Genomic DNA, 22,417 nt, shown 5'->3' with positions numbered 1-22,417 from the left:
TCCCATCCTCATGATCCCCTACAAGAGCCTGTATGCTTTGGCCTAAGTTGACATTTTAGTTCATCGAACTCATCTCCTGCTTCTTTTCCCTTTGCTCACTCTGCTCTGATCATATTGGCTTCCTTGCTGTTTTTCATACATGTCAAACATGTGCCCATCCTAGGGCCTTTACACTGAGTGTTTCCTCCGTAGTTGCCAAAATGACAGCAGTTCTCAGTGGAGTTATAATAGCTCTCAGATAGATTCTCAGGTCAGAGAGATGCAAGTTCAAATCTAGCCTCCTCTACTTACTCTACTATGTGGCCTTGGGAAAGTTACTGAACCTGAGTCTTGGTTTTCTCATCTGCACAAGAAGTTAATGAGAATACTTTCCTCATAGGATTATCTCTAGCATTAAATAAAATGAGCTGTATAAAGAATTCAGCAAGTACTTAAACACAGGACTAGATAAAAGTCAGGTACTGTTATAATTATTTTCAACCTAGCTACTCCTTATACTCACCTATGTAGATTTCTGAAAATATAGATGGCCAAGTCCTGACTTGAGAAATTCTAAATCATTAAGCTGGGAGGGGGGTAGGGCTTCCCAGAGCAGATTGTGGGGACACAGCAGAATAGGAAGCTCCTGTAATTAGTCCCTCTACCAAAACAACTTTAGACTGATAGGAACTGTCTGAACCAATTATTTTAAAACTCTAGAGTCTAATAGAATACTGTGCCACATCCAGAGAAGAGCTGGAGGAAGAGGCTAGTAAATTGTGGCAAATAGCAGTGAATTTCATCCTCTTTGCAACAGCTTCCAGCTCCCATAAACTCAGATGCATGGCAGGCAGCAGTGGGAACTATAGCCCAGATGGTGCAGCTTGCTAATGCCAGGGTGGACTATAAGGATCTACACTTTCAAAATCCCAGATTGTGTTGTCTGATCTCTGATCACTGCTTTTGATTAGCTACTTCAGATCACTGGAGGGCCAGCTCTGAGGATGGCCTTTGTTCCAACTCCCCTCAGGGAAGAGTGGCAGAGAAGTCTTAAAATGGCAGAACTTTTTTCTCTCTCTCTTTTCTCTTTCTATTCCCTGTTTGGGAGCAAAATTAGTTTGAAGAAGTCACAAATTGATGTCTCCAGCCCTCAAAAACAACAATAAAACCACAATCCCAGAGGAGTAGGAGAACTAGATTTCCAGGGTGATAACAACATGATGCTCAGGATGTCAGTTCTCAACAAAAAAAAATTACAGACACACGAAGAAACAGAGTATGGCCCATTCATAGGAAAAAAAGAATTTGCCAGAAACCATCCCTGAAGAAACTCATACTATTAGTTGAAGACTTTTTAAATCAAGTATATTAAAGATGTTTGGTGAGCTAAAGGAATCTATATACAAAGAACTAGAGGAAATCAGAGGAATGTTATCTGAACAAAATAAAAAGAGATGGAAATTATAAAAAAAAAAAATTTTGGAGCCACAAAGTACAGTAATTGAAATGAAAAATTCATTAGATGGAATCAGTGGCAGATTTGAACAGGCAGAAGAAAGGGTCATAAATTTGGACAAGACAATTGAATTATCCAATGTGAGGAGCAGAAAGAAAAAATAATCAAGAAAAATGAACAGAGCTTGCAGGACCTGTAGGGAACCATCAGGCATAATGATATATGCTTCACTGGAGTCCCAGAAAGACAAGAGAAAAAAAGGGGCAGAAAAAGTATTTGAAGAAATAATGGTAGGAAACTTTACAAATCTGGTAAAAGACATGAATATACACATCTAGGAAGCTCAACGAACTTGAAACAGGAAAGACTCCAAGAGATCTACATGAAGACACATTATAGCAAATTTGTCAAAATCCGAAGACAAAAAGAAAATTTTGAAAGCAGCAAGAGAGAAGCAACTTGTTACATACAAGGGGTTCCCACTAAGATTAACTGTGTATTTCTCATCAAAAAACCATGGAATCCAGAAGACAATGGGATTACATTTAAATCCTTAAGGAAAAAAGATTTTTCAACCAAGAATTCTATACCCAACAAAGTTATCTTTCAAAAATCAAGGAGAAATTAAGATATTTATGGATCAGCAAAAGCTGAAAGAGTTCATTACCAGAAGGTCTGCCCTGCAAGAAATGCTGAAGGGCATCCTTCAGGGTGAAATAAAAGGGCACTAGACAGTAACTCAAAACCATAAGAAATAAAGAACATTGGTAAAAGGTAACTACATAGGTAATTATAAAATAGTGTATTACCATACTTTTGGTTTGTAACTGTTCCCTCCCATATGATTTAATAGGCAATTGTGTAAAATAATATTTTAAGTCTATGTTAATGGGCATACAATGTATGAAGATATAATCTGATACAGTAATAATATAAAGGGGGACAAAAAACATTTTGGAGTAGAGAGCTTATATACTACTGAAACTAGGGTGGTACTAGTTGACTATGTTGTTATAAGAGTTGCACTGTAATTTACAAAGGTAAACCAGTAAGAAAATAACTAAAAAATATATAGAGAAAAAAGAGGAAAGGAGGGAGTCAAAATGGTACACTACAAAAAAGCAACTAAATTAAAAAAAAAAAATTATAATGGGACAATTGAAGAACAAAAAATATTCAAGACATAACATAAAACAAATAGCTGAATGCAGAAGTAAATCCTTCCTTCTCAGTTACTACTTTAAATGTCATTGGATTACAGGCATGTCGGAGAGCATTTGAAGAGAAGCAAAATGTCCTCTGTGTTTCATCAGGCCCCAAGAGAAGCCTTTACAGAGCCTTGGCCTCTGCCCTTGACTGCAGCCCTTTCATGGTTCTGCTGGAGCCACTTCCAAGGCTGCACTGGGAATGTCTTGACAAGTCCATTGCCTAGAGCAGGGAGTAACCACCTAAGTCAGCCTAAATGGGTATGCCTGGACCTTTCTACAGTGCATGGTTATACTTTTTCATCATGCCCAGAGGAAATATGAAGATAAAGAAAGCATTTCATTGTTTATTTCCTCCATGGTATGTGACAGAAGAACAATATTCTTAGGACAGATTATCAGTGAATTTATTCAGGTCAGTGTGGGCCTAGCTTACAGTCTCTAAAATTACATGTCAGTTAACCCATGGAGCTAATATACTATGCTTCTTTTTTTTTTTTTAATCTTGTTTAGAAATGTCAAACAAAAAAAAACAATCTATTGGTCAATAAACCTCTGAAAAATAAACAAAAAACGTCAATGAAATAAACTCCGCTATTTAAAGGCAGAAATTGGTAGACTGGATGAAAAAGCATGATCTGCCTATATGCTGTTCACAAGAGACTCACTTTAGGTACAAAGACACAAAGAGGTTGAAAGTAAAAGAGTGGAAAATGTGTTCCATGCAAATCAAAAGAGAGCCAGGGTGGCTATATTATTGTCAGGCAAAATAGAGCTGAAGTTAAAAAAGATTACAAGAGACAAAGAAGGATATTTATACTGATAAAAGATTCAATCCAGCAACAAGATATAATGATTATTAACATATATAGACTGACAACAGAGCCCCAAAATAAATGAAGTAAAAATTCCCAGAATTGAAGTAGAAATACGTAGTACTACAATAAGAGTTGGAGACTTCAGCACATCATTTTCAATAATTGATAGACGATCTAAACAGAATAAGGAAATAGAGGACTTGAGCAATGCTATTCACCAACTTGATCTAATGGATATATATATAGAACACTCTACCCAACAACAGTAGAACACACACATTCCTCTCAAGTACGTGGGATATTTTCCAGGATAGACAGTATGATAGGTTACAAATCAAATCTTAATAAATTTTAAAGTACTGGAAATCATACAAACTGTCTTCTCAGAGCACAATGGAATAAAGTTAGAATTTAATAACAAGGAAAATTGGAAAATTTACCAATATATGGAAATGAAACAATACATTAGTAAATAACCAATGATTCAAAGAAGAACTCACAAGGGAAATGAGAAAATATCTTGAGATGAATGGAAAACACAACATATCAGAACTTTTGCATTCAGTAAAAGTAGTGCTGAGAGGGAAATTTATAGCTCTAAATGCCAACATTAAAAAAAGAAAGATCAAAAGAAAAAAAAAACAAAAGATCACAAATCAATAATCTACCTTCACACCTAAATAAACTAGAACAAGAAGAGCAAACTAAACCCAAGATAGTAGAAGGAAGAAAATAGTAAAGATTAGAGCAGAGGTAAATGAAATGAACAATAGAAAAAACAATAGAGAGCATCAATAAAACCGAAAGTTGGTTTTATGAAAAGATCAATAAAATTGACAAACCTTTAGCCAGATAGGTAAAGACAAAGAGGGGGAACACAAATAACTAAAATCAGGAATGAAAGTGGAGATAGTACTACTGACCTTACAGCAATAAAAGAGTTATAAAGAGGGTAATGTAAACAACTGAATGCCAAGAAATTAGAAAACCTGGATGAAATGGACAGATTCCTAGAAAACTTACAAATTACTTTGTCTGACACGAGGGGAAACAAAATCTCAACAGATCTGTAAGAAGTAAAAAGATTGAATAAGTAATTAAACCTCCCAACAAAGAAAAGCCTGAGGCTGGATGGTTTTGCTGAATTCTCCCAAACATTTGAAAAAGAATAACACGCCTTCTCAAACTGTTCGAAAAAATAGAATACAGGGTTTACCTCCTAACTCATTCTATGATGCCAGCATTACCCAGATAACAGAACCAGATAAAGAGAGAAGAAGAAAAGAAAATTACAGACTAATATCCCTTATGAATATAGATGCAAAAATCCTCAACAAGACTCTGGCAAATTGAATCCAACAGTATATTAAAAGGATTATACACCATGACCAAGTGGGATTTATTCCAGGAACGTTAGGATAGTTCAACATAAGAAAATCAGTCGGTGTAATGCACAACATTATTAGAATGAAGGAAAAAGCCACCTGCAGAAAAGGCATTTGACAAAATCCAACATCCTTTTGTGATAAAAACAACTGAGAAGATAGGATTTAACAAATGATTTACTGCTGAATCATTATATAGATATATTCTTTAGTTTCTAGTGTAGTTGAACATTGAACAGCTAGAAGGAAATACCTGAAATTGTGGACTGTTACCTCCGTACTATACTTTGAAATGTGCTCCATAACTACTTGTTAAACTGTACTATGGAATTTATAACTATTCTGCATATTTGTTATATTTCACAATAAAAAACGTTTAAAAAAACAATCAGAAAATAAGGAATAGAAGAGAACTTTCTCAACATGATAAAAGGCATTTGTGAAAGACCATATAATATTCAATGGTGAAAGACTGAAAGCTTTTCCTTTAACATAAGTAACAAGACAAAAATGCCCACTGACACCACTGTTAGTCTACTTTATGCTAGAAATTCTAGCCAGAACAATCAGGCAAGAGTAATAAATGAAAGGCACACAAACTGAAAAGGAAGCAGTTAAGTTATCCCTATTTGCAGATGGTATCATCCTATATACATATAAAATCCACAAAAAAGCTACTAGAACTAATACACAATTCAGCAAATTTGCAGGATACAAGATAAACATGCAGAAGTCAGCTGGGTTTCTATACAGCAATATTGAACAATCTGAAAAGGAAAAAGAATGAAATACCTAGGAATAAATTTAACCAAGGAGGCAAAGATTTGTACATGGAAAAATACAAACATTGCTGAAAGAAATTAAGCAAACCTAAATAAATGGAAAGATATCCTGCATTCATGGATTGAAAAATTTAAGATGTCAGTACCACCTAAAGTAATCTACAAATTCAATGCAATCCCTATCACAGTTCTAGCAGCCTGATTTTTTTTGCAGATATGGAAAAGTTAACCCTCAAATTCAATAGGATATTTCAAGGGGACATAAAAAGCCAAACAACTTTGAAAAAGTGCAAAGTTGAAGGACTCACATTTCTGATTTTAAAATTTTCTGAAACCTTCAGAAATTACAAGAGTATGGTACTGGCAATAAAGATAGACCAATTCTATTCAATGGAATAAAATTGAAAGTCCAGAGATAAATCTGCATATCTCTGGCCAATTGATTTTCGCCTAGAATGAGTGCCAAGTTCATTCAATGGGGAAATAACAGGCTCTTCAACAGATAGTGCTAGGACAACTGGGAATCCACATGCAAAACAATGAATGAGGAACCCTACCTCTCACCACATACAAAAATTCAAAATGATCAAAGGCCTAAATATAAGAGCTACGTCTATAAAACTCTTACAAGAAACAGAAGTATCTTGGGACCTTGTAATAGACAATGGAGTTTTAGATTTTACACCAAAAGCACAAGCAACAAAACAAAAAGTAAATAAAAATGGATTTCATCAAAACTGGAAACTCTTGTGCCTCAAAGGAATTTTCAAGAAAGTGAAAGGACAACCTACAGAAGGGGAGAACATATTTGAAAATCATATTTCTGATAACAAGTTTCCTTTCCAGAATACATAAAGTACTCCTACAGCTCAAACACAAAAAAAGACAAATAACTCGGTTTAAAAATGGGCAAGGATTTAAATAGATATTTCTCCAAAGAAAGATATCCAAATGGCCAATAAATATGTGAAAACATGCTCAACATCTTTAGCCATTAAAAAATGTAAATTAAAAGCACAATGAGATATCACTTCACACTCAGTGGCTGTTATTAAAACAACTGAAAATGACAAGTGTCGGTGAGGATGCAGAGAAATAGGAACCCTAATTCATTGTTAGTGGGCATCTAAAATGGTGTAGCCACTGTGGAAAAAATTTGGCAGTTCCTTAGAAAGTTACCATATTATCCAGAGATTTCACTCCTAGGCATATACCCAAAAGAACTGAAAGCAAGGACTTGAACAGAAATGTGTATGCCGGTGTTCATCATAGCATTTTTCACAATAGCCAAAAGGTGGAAGCCACCCGTGTCCATCAGTAGAGGAATAAATGGACACAATTTGGTATATCTGTACATGGAATAATTATTAGGCCATAAAATGAAATTAAGTGCTGCTATATGCTACAACATGGATGAATATTGAAGATATAGTATTGAGTGAAGTAGGCTAGACACAAAAGAAGAAAAAAGCAAATTCATAAAGACAGAAAGCAGAATAGTGGTTACCTTGGGGCTGGGGGAGTGGTGAAATGGTAGTTATCACTAAATGAGTATAAGCTTTGATTTGGGGTGATGAAAACAGTCTGAAAATAGCGGTGAAAGTTATATAGTATTGTCAGTGTACTTAATGTCAAATAATTGTCCACTTAAAATGGTTAAAATGATTTCTCTATTATATATATTTTACCGCAATTAAAAATAATTTTTTAAAAAAAGAAATGAGGTACTGCTACATGCTACAACATAGAAAAAGCTTGTAAACAAGCCAGACACAAAAGGCCACATATTGTATGATTCCATTTATGAAGTATCCTGAATAGATAAATCCATAGAGACAGAAAGTAGATTAGGCGTTACCAAAGACTGTGGCAGGGGATGTTTGAGGAAGTCAGGGAGGAGGAATGGGGTAGTAAGTAACTGCTAATGGATACAGGGTTTGTTGTATGGAATAATAAAATTAGAAAGTGGTACAGGCTTTTGAATTGTATTTTGAAAGGGTGAATTATATTGTTTGTGAATTATATCTCAATATTTTTACAGAAGAGGCTCCCGAGGATTTTTTTTTTTTTTTTGTATGCTGTATGGTGGGGATCACATTTCATTCTTTTTCCCCATGACTCTCCTGTTATTGCAGCACCATTTGTTTAATTGGGGGGGTGGGGAGTGCATGGGCCTGGGTCTGCTGCATGGCAGGCAAGAAGTCTACCATTGAACTACTCTTGCACCTCTTCTCAAGGATTTTTAATATCGTGGTGAAATGTTCTCAAAACAACGTGCAGTTTACAGATGTATAATTCCAGTTTAGTTTAAAAATAATGTATGACAAAATGTTAAAATGTGTATATCTAGGTATCTAGGGGGTAGCAGTATGAGTTTTCTATATGAGGTTTGTATTATTTTTGCAACTGTCTTATAAATTTGAAATTATTTCAAAATTAATAGTTTAAAAAATGTTTTTAAATAGGAAAGCTTCTCAGGTGTTTGTTAAGGACAACTAGAGTTGAGAATGGGATCAGATTATCTCAGAGGGTCCTGCTCAGACCTCTAACCTAGACAACAACTGCGGGAGACTCAAGAAACTTTATTTTGAGTCTGTACTATTAATTGTTCAGTCTCTAAACTTGCAATGTGATATTTGTACGATGACTTACCTTCTCTGGGAATTTTATTCTAATTTTAACTGCTGTGTCCTGAATAACCTTGGAGCTGTGTCAGACGGTAAAGTCTTGTTGGAGGGACATGTAAGCAATGAAACATAGATCCTGCTCTAAATGTTTCTGGAGGGAAAAGATGTTTTTTTCCTATTAATATATTATTGTACATTATATATTAGGTTTACTTACAACATTTGTATATATGGCACATATCACCACAACACTTATATGGGAATTAGGTGGTTTGGGGAGTTGGAAGTAAATAGCACTTATAATGTGACTTTCATATAAATCAAATAGTTTAAAATTTCTGAAATGGTGAGACTGAAATAAAAAGTTAATATCTGATTTCTAAAAAGTAGAGAGATTCTTAAAATAGCTGTGCTGGGCTTTTTTGTGTATACAAATAGCCATTCTATTTGAAACCTTCATGTTTCCTGTTTTTATTCTTGTCTCCTGATAGAAACTACGCCCGGTTCAGACAGAAACCTCTGCAGAGATACAGCCTGACTCAGTGGGTTGATAGGAACATGCGAAGCCATCATCGGTTCCAGCGTCTCCCAGATTTCCCATACAGTCCATTTGTCTCATCCCATCAGCAATGAAGGCCCTTACTAGGGTCCTGTCCAGAGCAGCATCTCATTTTCTTCTGCTGTTTTGTGCTTTTAGATTTTGGTTTTTATTTTTCATAAGATTTTTATTTAAAGAATTTGTCACCATTCGGAAATGCCCATTGCTGACTTGAGTTTTTGTTATGATGTCCTCCATTTTATGTGTGTGTGTTTTAAGCACTGTTAAGTTGATAAATTTTGTGGGTTTTTTATTATTATTATTTAAATTGAAAGTAGCTGCCTCCTAAAAGCCAGCATTAAGCCAAAACATCCAATCTCAAGTAAAACACTTAACTCTGTGCAGAGGTGTAGTCTACTTCTAATGCCCCGCCCCCCAAATCATTTAGCATCTTTCATTCTCCTATAAGGAAGAGATTCCTTACCAGGCCATAAAACAGTGTCAATTATTGCTGATGACTTGTGAACTCTGAAGCAAGTCATTTTTTACTCATACTTCTTAATTTGAATCTCTGAATACCTGTCAGTATTTTAAAGTTGGCAATTCAGGGCATTTGAAATGGAATGGAGTAGGACAAAATTCCTGTTGAAAGGACGGGTTAAAAGTATAAACCTACTCTCCTTTCTGTATGTACTAGCTGCCTTTATTTTGTGGCTTTTTTTCATTCTTCATTAAGCTTATTTTGCACAATAGTGTTTACAAATCTTATATTCTTAACTGTCAGAAGACTGCTGACTAACCCTTGTGGTCTTGTGACTGTGATTCTCTCCTGTGCCCTTCTTAAAGGATTCCTGCCCTCACCTCCACCCCTACTCAGTGACCACTCCACTCTTAAAGGTTCTATTGTCAGTATTCCTATATCCTGTTAAATATGAATGTGCCTCTTCTGAACAGCTAGCCTCTCTGTTCTCTTTATTGAAGAGCTGCCCACCCAGAGTCTTGTCTCTAGGACAGGCCAGAATGTCCGTGCCAAAGAGCTGTGCGTCGGTCTTCAATTTCGTCTGCTCAACTGCAGTTTCAAATATGGAAATTCTTCCTTTGGGAGGGGCACTCATTTGTCTCAATTCTTAATTAACAAGAGGTGCCTTTAGACCTGGATAGTATGATCTCATTTGGTCAAGCCTCTGGTGCACAGTTTCGCATAACTGCTAAAGTCGGTCTAATATAGATATGATTAAGCCTGTATGCAAAAATATTATCTGATCTTAAGATTTGGTATTCTAACTGAAGTTGACAGGCATCTTAATGGATGTCTTAATGTACACCCATCTTAATTGATATCTTAGGAACTTGCTATTTTCTCTTTATAGACAGCTCTAGATATGTTTTGGGGAGGTTTTACAGACCAGCACATGTGCTATTGTTCACTCTCTGTGAAGGTTGTATAGTTATAATTATAGTTGCTGTAACTTGGCCTATGATATTAGGCTAACTGCCTCTGGTTGTGTTATTTCATCAGCCTCATCTTTGTATGTAAGCAACCCATCTTAAACACCCTATCCAACTTCAGAAACTGACTTTGGGGAAAGCTTGGTTATTCAAGCTACCAATAAAATTTGGATGACTGTTCCTAAGTGCTTATTGTTTTTATCCAATCAAGGATTCTTTTTTCCTTGGACATTCGGTTTAGATTCTGGGACCAAAATGCAAAGGAGAAGTTCCATTCAGAAGCAAGAGTCAAAATCTATTATTTCAGTTGGCATTTACTACTTTCATCACTTTTCCAGACTGCCCTAAATTAGTGTGATGGAATGAGATATTCCATACTTCCACCTTTGGAACTACTGCATGATAAAATTAAATGTAGCTGGAATAGCTAGCATTGCAGCTGTCTACTTGTCTGTTTCTTAGCCTGAGGAGATTCCTCAGATAACCTGAGCAGGGAAGGGGATAGCATTTTACTTAGGCAAAACTCAAAAGACCCATGTTCCTGCCCTCCTGGTACAAAATGGTTTAAGACTGAATGTGTAATAAAGCAACGCCTTTGTCAAATCAAATGAGTGACGAGATAACCTGAAAATGTGACAATCACATTTCCTCTCTGCTCAAATAATTCTGTTTTTCCAAAGCTTTAGCAGCTTAATTAAATCTCTTGGGCTGGAGGAGGAGAGAACTGTTCTCTAGCAGTTAACATGGTATTCTTTAAGAAGAAAAAACAAAGCCAAAGAAATCTCATTATCTGGCATGTTCGCCTTAAAGATGGTAGTAGGGAGAATCTGGAATTTGTGTATCTTTTATGTTTGGTATTGGCTTCTATGTCTAATATTTCAGGTGAAATTTTTGCTGTATATTTTGAGTAAGGAGTATGTGCATTTAACTTCCTAGCTTTCTTGATCCATGATGACATTCTATCACAGGGGTCTTGACAAAGCAGGGTAAAAATGTGCTGTTTACATAGTTTTACTTCTAAGAAGCCTGAAATAACCTGTAGTTTCACATCTAATACTGGCCTTGATATATTTATGTTGTTGTCGGGATCGATTATGAAACTGAAGTTTGATGGCTCCTCTTTATCATGTTTTTCCCTTGTAGCAGTTGTGTTTAATGTCATTAAAAAGAAATAAAAGTTCTTGTCAGTGGCATATGTACTGTGGCCGTCTGTTAACACTCTGGAGGAGGGGGATCTGTCTTCCTCCTTTGTGTGGGTAGGTTAGTGGGGTATGAGAGGGGGGCGGCAGCTAGTAGAATGTGGGGAGGTGAGGATGCTTGCTCCCTATTCTTTCGAGGGTAAATTACAGTGTTGAGAAAGGCGTTCCAGCAGTTAAGAAGTGTTGAAATTGATTGGAATTTGCAGCTACATATGGTGCATGTCAGGAGCCTGACACAGGGAGAGCCTGAAATATCACTGTGCTGCTGTTTTCACAGAGGGGGAGGTGGCTCGACCCAGAACTGGCAAGCACTGCCTTATATTCCTTCCCGTGGCTGTGTAGTGGGGAGTTGACCTCCAGTCTCTGCCTCTCCAGAGCTAGCAGTGATTAAGGAAGAAGCTGAACCATACTGGGGTATCCTCCTTTTGAAGGAGATGTGAGAAACCTAAAGTGATAGTGGTTGTTCTTACCCAACTTCTCCAGAAACCAAGTATTCCCAGAATGGGGGTGAAGGTTGGATAAGCATAGGTAGATGTGGGGGACACAGTATTCCTTAGATCCCTTTTTTGAACCTAGCTTCTTAGACTAAACCCCAGGAGCAAGGATGAAAGGGAAGACAGTAATAGCTTGTCACCTATATTAGCCAATGCTTTTTAAATCTCAACTCATGCTGAGAAGGTTAAGTAGCAACATGTTTGGACAGGCTCTCAGCCCTGCTGTACTATAAGTTTTGTCTAGTATGTATATTCTGCAGTCTGGGCAAAAGACACAATATAAATTTGCCAAGTATTCAGCTATTTGATAGTCTGAATCTGATGTAATCTTGACTTGTACATACCCATTTTGTTCCTGTCAGGTATAGATGATCCTTTTTCCAGTGATTGCTTATTTCCTTCTTGGCAATGTTACTATTTTGGGCATGAGAGGTTTCAGAGACCAGGCTGAGTTCTCTGAAGTGGTGGTGTGCCTTACCCCTTACCCTTAGTTTGTTTCATATTATGTGAAAGTGAGAAGGGAGAAGTGGATTTTCTCTAAAAGGATTGGGTTCATTCATTCCCTAACCAGCTGGTGTTGAGCTTTTATAGGAGAAACAAAACAAAACAAAACAATCACCTAAAGACCAGAAAGCAGGACTCCCTGCTTTTCTTAGCATTGTCCTGGTTTTCTAAGAGAAAACAGAATGATTCCTAAGTTGAGTCTAGGGTGTGCCTGCTTTGTATGCCAGAGCAACTGTCCAGAAAAAAATGACCACTTGTCATAAGAAGTGTCAGCTGGTCAGTGGTGGAATTCCTTAATGAACAAGTTCCTGCCTTGTCAGTCCTCTCCACTCATCCTGCCCACTATGACAACTGGAACATACCATAAAGAGAAAAGCAGACGCTCCCCAGCACTCATTGACAAGGGGTGTGGAAAGTAGTCTTTGGGACAACCTTTAAAAGCAGTCCAAGTGATAGTCCTGAAAGGTTGTACCACTAAGGAACTACTTGTATACAAAGACCTGCAATTTAGCTTCAAACAACATTTGAGGGTTTGTGAATATTTTGTGTTCATGGAGCTTGGTGGGGCTGGAATTGCTGGTGGGGGTAGGGGGTAGTTCTCTTTAAAGAAGCATTGTTCTTGGAGGCTACTTCTTAAAAGCAAAATCCAAAAATTCAAATAGGTTTAAAGATAGAGTGAGAAATAAAGTAGAAGTCTGAAGCACCCAGTGAATGGTGTGGTAAAATGTTAGATGTTTCTGTGAAGGGCTGACTTAGAGATCTTAAAAGTGGACTTGGGAGGAGGCCTATATTGAACAGGGGATGAGGGGATGAGAGAGTAAATGACTCCTGTTCTGCAGAAATATCCACCAGTCCCTCCAATCAACCTGAGAGTTCCATGAGGAAGCTCCCCCTGGATCCCATTCTAGGAAGCCTATTAGAGTCTGGAAATCCTCTGTTTTTGGCAGATAACGCAACCCAGTCCCCACCCTTAGAGAAGTAACATGCCTAAGGTGTTGGGTGGTTACAACGGAGGGTCTCCTGCCTCTTCCTCAGCCCAGGCTGCTGGGTCTCCTGGCCTCTAAGATCTCTGTGCCCTTCTCAAGTTGTGAAAGATCCCTGTGGACGTAAGTGAGTGGTGAAGAAAAGACTATAGCCCAAGTCAAAGCTGCCGGTTCAACTCTGCATAATCAATTCAGGAAAACTCCATTGCAGAATTTGGGGATTTAGGGAGGCAATTTAAAGGAAATGGAATTTTATCTAAGAGAGGAGTGTCATTCCCTCTCCCCTCATATCCTTTATGCTGCACTGCCAATTCAGGCACAGAGATGGTGAAGACAGGCAACTCCCCCTAGCAGAGACCCGCTGGCAGCTATCTATATGTGATACTGATTGGGGGCTTTCTCACCATTTGACATCAGATGGGCACAGAGGACCTGGGAAGTACCTCTCTGAGGTTTGGCTTAGAGTTCCGTGTGTGAATCAGTTTCCCATTTTCCCATTCAGCTTTTAAGACTTCTTGCTTTCCCTCTGCTCTCAGAACCTTACAGATCTGCCCCTTTCACCGACATTTTGTCTCCAGGCCTCTCCTGGCTTTGGATAGGAATGTTTAAGGTGCCCCATTTAATGGCTTCTCATTGGCTAATGGCATCATTACTCTGCCTCCCAGCCTGCTGTGGAATCCTAATGACATTCCTTTGACATTCCAGAATAGTATGCTGTGAATACTGAACTTCAGAAAGCAGCCTTTACAGTTCCTCTTCACTTCCCTCTCTTCACCCTGGGGAGAAACAAGGACTACATCCCTTTGGCCAGGGGAAGCACCCAGCCCCATACAGAGGGGAAAACCCTTTGTTTTAAAAACTGAGAACCAGCCTGCATACCTAAGCAGTGAGGCAGCTTGGTTTGGGAGGGCTTCGGTAATAGGATGATGGAGCAGCTATTTTCTCCTCCTACACGTGCACCCCCATCTGTTCGAGATTTCCTTTCCAACTCCAGCTTGGCTGGTAGGCAGGTCCCTAAGAAGCTGCCGGCCAAAATGGAGAGAGAGAACTGATTCCCTCCTCCACACATCCTGACTTGCTGCCAATTGCCAGAAAAAGAGGGCAACATTTGGGCAATTACCAGAAGACAAGGATGTGCCTTTTCATTTGTCTTTTTATTTTACATTTAAAAAGTGGTTATTGCTCTAAACTGGATCAGAGGTATGGACCTCTCCCCTAAGGAGCCTTGGCCTTGCAGCCCCATTCAGCAGGGATGGAAGTCACAAGACAATGGAGTGGAGCCTCATGCTCTCTATGAGGAAGCCCTTAGGATTGCTTACATCTGCCCTGTACCCTTTCTCTCCTCCCTCCCTGTGCTGCCACACTTGGGCAAAGCAGAGTGGTGGCTGACCCAGCCAGGAGAGCTCTTGTGGACCGGAAGGATGAGGCGGTCATTGGTGATGGCTTTCAGCTCTCTGGCTTGGGGGCCATTGCTCTTACTATTCAGTTCAGCAAACAGTGAGCGCCTACTGTGTGCCAGGTTTGTGCTAGGCGCAGTCCCCCTCACATTCCCATTCTTATCCACCAATGGAAGGATGCAGAGTCCCATCTCTCCCCATGGAGACATTTGGTAGCCACATCTTGTCAATCCTAGGGAAGAGTCTGCCTTCCCTTTTCAAGCACCATTTTTTTTTTAACCAGAAAGGGGCAGTGGAGAGAGAGAGAGAGACCTGTTACCTCACACCACTCAGACTCTAGGGAAGGACATGAGGACCCTGGATAGCTTTCACAGAACCCTGGATGAGATGGCAAGATATGGAGACCCCACAGGCAGTAGTGATAGCCGGGGCTGCCCTGCTTGTTGGTGGTGAATGACTCACGCCTGCCTTCCAACAGCTTCTGCTCCAGGAGAGTGGTTTAGCAGCTCCCAGGACGCTGGATGAGGATATGCCTTTTCACTTGTCCAAACCAGCATTGCTGAAACTCTAAGAGACATTTCCCAAAGAAATGGGGCCCATACCTCTCAGTTCTCCTCCCTACTTTATCTTCTTAGGATCTCAGCCTGATGTTCTTAAAATAAGGGCCAAGGAAGATAGAGGATACAGGCAACTAGCTCAGTCCGGGAATCTGTCTGCCCTCTGGAGTGAAGCCTCCAGGTTTGGTTTCCAAGAGACAAAAGATATAACATCTTATACTTGCCAAGGTGTGCATCACACCACAGACAAGTCCTTGATGGCTGGATCCAGGAAAGGCTTGATGGCAGCCACGACCTTGCACGATAGGCAGCCCCACGGATTCCCTGATGTTCCTTGATCTTTAAGACACAGCTTGAGACAGTCCAGGTGCTTGTTATCTCCTAGGAGCTTTGTATATTTTCTCAAAGAGGAAGCCAGTCCAGGAGAAGCGAGGAGGCAGAAGGCTGTGTCTTGTGCAGCTTTGCTGTTTCCAGAATAGGGCCAGGCCTTTTAGTTTTTGTGGCTTGCTTGTTTATTTTTTGCAGAATTTGGGTTTTTAGTTCAGCCTCCATCACCCGACTAGGATAGGAAGAGGGAGAACTGTGGAGCTAGCTGCACCTCCTCCCCCTGCCGCAGTCCTCCCTCTCCCTGTGCCTGTGGACCTGGGGACCAGCAGAGAAGAAAAATGAAATCCTTCTCCCTGCAGACAGGCAGTCACGCTTCAGTGATGTTCACCGAGGGCTTGTTTGGAAACTGGTAGAAAAGAAATGAGAGAAGCGACCAGGGCTAATCGAATAGACTTCTTGCAAGGTTGGAAACACAGGACAGAAGAAGGGGGCAGTAAGGCTGCAGCCTAAAAGCCAGGCTCTTGTCCCTCGTGGAAGGAAAAGAATAGCCCTGCCTGGGTGTCTGTCTCTCTGCCTTCTCAAACCCAGCTTTTGGCCTCACTCAGCTGAATGACCAAGACTGAGTCCTGGGTTCACAGCCCCCGCGACGACCCCAGTCTACCCCCAGCACAGCCATCCCTCAGGCTGGTTCTCTCCATTCTGCAGATCTGTCTCTGAGCACAGCCGCAGCCACTGATATTGTTGAGGTGCTTCTGGAGATGAGGGTTAACAGAGACCTCGGAAAAATGCGTGAGAAAGAGAGAAGCCAAGAGAGAGGACAGTAAGCCAGAAGGTACGAGGAGATGGAGGGAGAAGGAGATGTAGAGAGCGCCCGATGTTGGTTGAATAATCATCATTAGAACCACGAGATTCTTGCATTCTCTACTGTCTTCCTTCTGAGCTGCTCAGAGCAAGTACTGAAAAGGTTTTCATATCTGTTTTACAGAAGAGGAAATAAAGAAAGGTACAGAGAGGTTAAAAAAAAAACTGCCCAAAGTCACAGCACAGCAGGAGCAGAAAAGAGCCTGGAATCCCTTCTCTTGCTTTCCTACATCAACCAAGAACTCGACCCTTCCAACTCGCAGCTTTTTTTTTTTTCCTTACCTCCACTGGCCGCTGGCACCCTGCAAAAGGATTGGATCCAAAATCAATTTGCAGTGTCCCGTGTGTCACACAGGCAGCAGCCAAGCCTGGCTATGTCCAGCTGCAGCCATGCCAGGCCCTGAGCCGACCCCTTCTGCAGTCCAGGGAGTACCAGTGCACAAGTCACCAGGCTGCCTTCCCAGGCCCACATCTCGCCCTCACCTTGCTGCGGAGAAGACCCCCGCCCTGGTGCTCTGGTGTACTGGTTTCTGACGCACTCTTGGTTTTTTCCTTGTTGTTGTTGGGTTCATTGTCCTTGATAATGTCATACTGGCGGCAGAAGAGGGCGATGACGCCTGGGGTGGAGGGGGGCAGGGGAGGAGAACAGTCAGAGACCAGAGCCTGAGTCCTTGCCCGGCCTGCTCCAACCCCTCTAGCACTCTCTGAGCTGCTGCTAAGTATGGAGCTCCAGATGTTGTATACTGCAGCAGCCTCCCCCTGGCTCCAGTTTCCACCTGTCCCTTGACCAGCTATTCCTTAACTGCTGCCGGGCTGGTCTTCCTATGTCATGCATCTGATCAGGTCTCTTCCCTAACCTGCTTTAACCAAACCTCTGGCCATTCCCTTTTCTCTTTAGGGAAAAGAGAGACAGCAATAATATTTGTTGAGCCTGTGCAGAGCCTGTGCTGTACACTGACATATTCTCTCTCATTTAATCCTTCTAATAGCCCTGGGAAGGCACCTATTATCGTCCTCAGTGACAAGTGAGGACACTGATGCAGAGAAAGTTTAAATCACTTACTCAAGGTCACCCAGTAGCGGAGCTGGGATGTGAACTCCAGGGCCTGCACTCATTACATTTTTATTTTCATCAAGCTAATAATACATTTATGTAATTTTTTTCAAAGTCAGATAGCATTAAGGCTATCCAACTCTTTTCAGGGTTTTCCTCATTTTTTTTTCTTACCTTTACACCTCTAAATATTTATACTGATTTTTTTTCGCGTGGGCAGGCACCGGGAATCCAACCCGGGTCTCCGGCATGGCAGGCGAGAACTCTGCCACTGAGCCACCATGGCCCGCCCTATACTGATTTTTTTGATGTATCTATTTTGGATATTCTTCGTTGACTTCCCACCACGGCAGATAAAGCTGCTTAACAACTACCCCCCCATTTCCCCTCCTTGCCACAATAACAGGGTTACAACACAATTTGGGTTAATTCACTATGTTTACATTGTTATGATTATGTAAATACTATCTGTGCCAAGTCTAATAAAGCACCAGAAGCAAACCTCCTCTTGTACAGCCCCTTGTTTTTCCTGCTTTTTTTCAAGTGCCCAATTTTCTACATTCCTAAGGAGCACTGCTTTCCAAATGTTTCTACCCTAGAGCCTGCCCTGCCCACCACTAATAAAGCTTCAGCACGAGGCTGAGGCCCCTCAAAGCAGGCCCAGACCATTTTACAGCCTCGCCTCATTCCTCCTCCACCTTCTTCCTTCTCTCTGGGGTACAGCTCTACTGTACCAATTAGGCTTGCTATGTTTTCTGAACACATCATGCCCAGAATGTTCTTTTTGGTTGCCTGGCGAAGTCTTATTCAACCTTCAAAGCTCAGTTTCCACCCTACCTTGTCTCTCTGTTTTTTCTGATTTCTACCTCTAGCCCCAGAATTAATTCCCTGTCCTCCACTCCCGTACAGGGTACTAACATAGCACTCATCACACTGGAGTATAGTTAAGTTCCAGTCTGGCTTCTCCAGACTGAGCTCCTTGCAGAGCCCAGGTCTGTTTTTAGCACTGACTATAGCCCTCCTGCCTGGCATGGAGGGGCTGCTCAGTAAATGCTAAGCGAGTTAAGTACAAAGATGGAAGCCCAGAGGCAGGAGGGCCATTCTTACAGAGGGGCTAGGGGAGATTTAATGGAGATAGTCTTGTTGCAGCTGGGTGTAGAATAAAGAGTAGATTAAAAAGTTATCAGAAGCTTGAGTCTGCTTCTCCTGAACTGCCCAGGCCCAAAGCCCCTAGAGGTACAGCAACCCAGAGAAGGAAGCCAGAGGCTGCAGCCAGGCCTGGGCCACTTCTGAAAGAGGAGAAGGGCACGTACTCATAGAATCCTACAAGGCTTCTATAGATATGCTGTTTTGGGGGTTAGGGGTGGGTTAGAGAAACAATCAGGTCTGCTCCCCAGAGCTGTCCCAGGCAGGATTTTGAGACATCTGCCCTCTTCCCCCAGAGATCTCCAGGCCTCTTCCCTCGGTTTCAGTGGGAGGGGAGAGAAGGGGCCCGGTCAGTGAAGTGCGAGAAGGGCCCGGAGCCTCACCTGCCCACATGAACAGGACCACCACGATGATGAGCACCTCGCCCGTCCGCAGCTGCTGGTTCCTCCCCATCTCTTTCATGGTCACCTCATCTGCGGGGAGAGAGACACGAGGTCCCCACTCCTTCCCTGCCCCAGCCACTTCTCCAGAGCCAGGCCCCAGGTAAGAAGTGCTTATTTCTATGGGTGCCCACATTGAATGTCAGACATGTATGAACATGTTGACGGCTATTGGGGCAGCTGCCGTAGAACCTAACCCAACCTTGGGAGGTTACACACACACTGTCCCGTGGGGCGAGAGGTGGTGTCAGGTACCGCTTTACGGGACTGGGGGTGCGGGTAGGATGGGGTCTAGTGCTTCTTCAGACTGTAGCCCACACTGGCCCTGCCCAGCCCCGCCCCCGCCCATCCTTTCAGGCCTGCCTTTGTCCTTGGCAGCCATCTTCTCGGCCTCACGGGGGGTCTTGAAGAGCACTGGCTCGCTGGCCGGGCTCTGGCCCTGGATGGAGATGGCCTGCACGTGCACAATGTACTCGGTGTCCTCCTCCAGGTCCCACAGGGCGCAGGAGCGGGTGGTGGTGTTCACCTCCTGGATGAAGCGCAGCATCCGCACATCCTTCTTCTGCAAGGCAGAGGCCGCCCCTCGGTCACGGTCACGGCGCCCGGCCTCACTCCGCCCACCTCTTAACCGGCTCCCTTTGCTACCACGCCCTGGTCCTTTGCAGACTCTTACTTAATCACCCCCTCCTCTCTGGAGCAGGTATCACTGCCTCTATTTTCACAAATAAGGAAACCAAGCTTCAGAGAAGTTAGGGAAGCTGCAAAGCCAGGTCCTAAACTCAGGTCATCTGAGATCAAAATCATGCTCCAAATTTCTCTGTTCTAATTGAAACCTCCCTCACTGACTGATTCCCTCTGGGCCCCCAATTTCAAGCCAAACGTACACCTTTCCACCCGTCTCTCCTGCCCCTCGTTTCTTTTTCCTTTCTGTTTCTTTATGTACACACACCCCTTTGCCACTACCCTCTTGATGTGTCCTTCCCTCCCCAAGACCCAAGCGTTACCTGCTGGGAGATGGCAAATCCAATGACAACCTCATCCTCCAGCACGTCCCAGCTCACCACCGCCGAGTTGGCCTTGAGGTGCCTGACAGTGACATTCACTGGGGCCGAGGGACTCTCTGGAGGGTGGGGAGACACCCGAGCCTGAGCGCCTCCTACTGCGAGGCCCAGGCCCACTGCCTCACCGGGCAGGGTAGACAAAAAGTCCAGGCAGTAGGGAAGTCTTCAAATGGGGTTGAGGTTAGGGGACACGGGTCTCAGTGCCTCAGCGGCTTGAGGGGCCAGGCCTGAAAGGTCCCAGACTCTTTATAGGGTGGAAGCCCCGGCTAGTCAGAGGCCAGCCCTGCCAGGGGTCCCAGGTTAAAACTGACGGTACCCGGGCAAGGCCAGATCTAATGAGAGGCAGTAACTGGTGGGAAGCCAGCTATGGGGAAGGCACGGGGAACTGGAGTTGCAGGAGCTGAAAATGCATCCGATGAAAAGCAGTCAAAAGGACTCCCAGTCAAGTGCTCTTTCTACAATACTACTCTCTCTAGTGAATGACCTTGTGGGAAAGAAAAAGACCCAAGGTTGAGAAGAGCCAGACTGGGGAGAGCCTCAAGATGGGAGTGAGGAGGACGTGAGGCACACTCAGTATTGTGGTGACAGGGGCGGGATGAAGCTTGAGGAAGGGTCTATACAAGGCTCTTCCTGGTACCCCGCCAGTTCCAAGGGCTGAGGAGATAGATAGGCTCACTGAACAGCGATCCCCTGAGTGGAGGGTCAAGAGCACAGGGTAGGAGTTTCTGGATGGGGAAGAGGGTGAATGGGGGTCATTAGAGGGGAAGGGAAGGAGGGAGAGTGAGGGGAGGCTGAGGTCAGGGCAAGATGAGGTGTCATACAAGCCTCTACATCACCCAAGGGCCAGGTGCTGGCAGGGAGAGACCTGGGCTTGAGCAGCACCACTCAGCCCACAGATGAGGCCTGGGACAGACAGAGCCAGACATACTGACAGACAGAGACTGAGGGACACAGACAGGTGGCAGTGGACGGGCACCATGAAAGAGACAGGTGGGTTGTGAGGGATAGAAAGGGGCGGAAGCAGAGAGAGTGCACTGAGCCAGAGAGAGAGGAGACAGGCAGCTGCCAGGAGGGGCAGAGACAGGATTCCAGGAAAGGCTGGGGGGAGGGAGAAGGGACAGGCTCAGGGGCTCACCCCTACCATCCCATGCCCTCCAGCTGGGTCCCAGCTCCTCCCAGACACCACCCCCCACCATGCTCACACACTCGGGGATCCCAGCCTGCTCTGTCCTGCAGAGTTGGCCCGCAGGGCTTTGAGACATCTTTAGGGACAGGGGAAGGGAGGCCGAGGCATGGGGGGCTGGTGTCCTCAGCTACTCCCTAGACCCGAGAAGGGACGTAGAAGGAACCTGCAGCAAAGGTCTGGGGTCAGAGGAAAGGGATTAGGAGACCCCAGAAAACCCAGGGCTAAGGTGATGGAAAGGGGCTTGCTGGCTGAAGGACAGGCCTGAGGGTCACGAAGGTGGGGAAGAGGCCGGTGTGTTGGGTGAAGGGAGCAAAGCGCGGGGAGAAGACAGGGCTCCCCAGGGAGCGGGGAGGGGGAAACTGAGGGACACCGAGAGAGCTGGGGCGGGAGAGGAGTCTGCCCTGCGCGCAGCCCGCCCGCAGCCCAGCCGGCGCCGAGCCCCCGCCCCCGGGCCCCCTTACCCGCCTGCACCAGCGCGAAGCAGACGCAGCCCAGCCACAGGCGGAGAGCGGCGCGGGCGCGGGGCGGCCAGGCGCGCGGCGGCGCGGGGGGCATGGCGGCCCCTCCGGTCGGTCGGCTCGGGGCGGCGCAGGGGGACGCGGCGCCGGCCGCCGGCGGCCGCTCGCACTCGCGCTCCGGCCCGCGGACAGCGCGGCCCGGCCGCCCTGCGCCGCCCCGCGCCGCCTGCATGTCGGCTCCGCGGACAGCGACTCCCGCGCGGCGGCGGCGGTGGTGGCGGCGGCGGCGGCGGCCGCGTCCACGTCGGGCGCCCGGGAGGGGGCGGGGCGCCCCCGCTGCGGGGAGAGCGCGGGGGGCGGGGTGAGGGGCGTCGGATGCCCCCTGTTCTGCCCCCACTCGGTCCGCGGTCAGGTCCTCCTAAGGGACTTCGCGGACTGGCGGCCCCTCCCCTCCAGCCTGTACCTGAACCCAAGCGGGTCCTCTGTGCCCCCGCCGTGGTCAGCCCCAACC

At 43.9% G+C, this 22,417-nt stretch overlaps 2 protein-coding genes across 12 annotated transcripts in view; one reads left to right on the top strand and one right to left on the bottom strand.

Moving 5' to 3' along the window:
• Positions 1-10,419, top strand: part of S100PBP (S100P binding protein) — a 45,605-nt gene extending 35,186 nt beyond the window's left edge. For all 8 annotated transcript variants that reach the window (XM_077150442.1, XM_077150438.1, XM_077150439.1 and 5 more), the window contains one exon: positions 8,744-10,419. In XM_077150442.1, coding sequence (XP_077006557.1) covers positions 8,744-8,885 — 142 coding nt within the window. In that variant the 3' untranslated portion in view covers positions 8,886-10,419. The remainder of the gene's footprint in view (positions 1-8,743) is intronic.
• A 4,098-nt stretch (positions 10,420-14,517) lies between these two features.
• FNDC5 (fibronectin type III domain containing 5) lies at positions 14,518-22,138 on the bottom strand. Of its 4 annotated transcripts, none has more exons than XM_077150445.1 (6): positions 21,910-22,138; positions 20,206-20,321; positions 19,565-19,763; positions 19,145-19,234; positions 17,045-17,178; positions 14,518-16,674 (listed from the first exon to the last, which is right to left on the bottom strand). In XM_077150445.1, exons 1-6 carry the CDS (start codon positions 22,136-22,138, stop codon positions 16,669-16,671), a joined length of 774 nt encoding a protein of 257 aa, XP_077006560.1. In that variant the 3' UTR covers positions 14,518-16,668. The 4 variants fall into 4 exon arrangements, with proteins under 4 accessions (XP_077006560.1, XP_077006558.1, XP_077006561.1 ...); XM_077150443.1 differs by having other exon boundaries at positions 14,521-16,106; XM_077150446.1 differs by having other exon boundaries at positions 14,521-16,015.
• Positions 22,139-22,417: the final 279 nt, after the last annotated feature.

Source organism: Tamandua tetradactyla, chromosome 2 (genome assembly GCF_023851605.1).
Source record: "Tamandua tetradactyla isolate mTamTet1 chromosome 2, mTamTet1.pri, whole genome shotgun sequence".
NCBI classification, from domain to species: Eukaryota; Metazoa; Chordata; class Mammalia; order Pilosa; family Myrmecophagidae; genus Tamandua; species Tamandua tetradactyla.
This window is presented reverse-complemented; position numbering and strand designations above follow the sequence as displayed.

Bases quoted from the DNA above. Each gene is read 5' to 3' on its own strand.
- FNDC5 (XM_077150446.1), bottom strand. From the start codon at position 22,138: ATGCAGGCGGCGCGGGGCGGCGCAGGGCGGCCGGGCCGCGCTGTCCGC. The intron at 20,322-21,909 runs GTAAGGGGGCCC...CCCACCCTCCAG, and splicing joins CTTCGCGCTGGTGCAGGCGG to AGAGTCCCTCGGCCCCAGTG. The intron at 17,179-19,144 runs GTGAGGCTCCGG...CCTCCACCCCAG, and splicing joins GGTCCTGTTCATGTGGGCAG to GCGTCATCGCCCTCTTCTGC.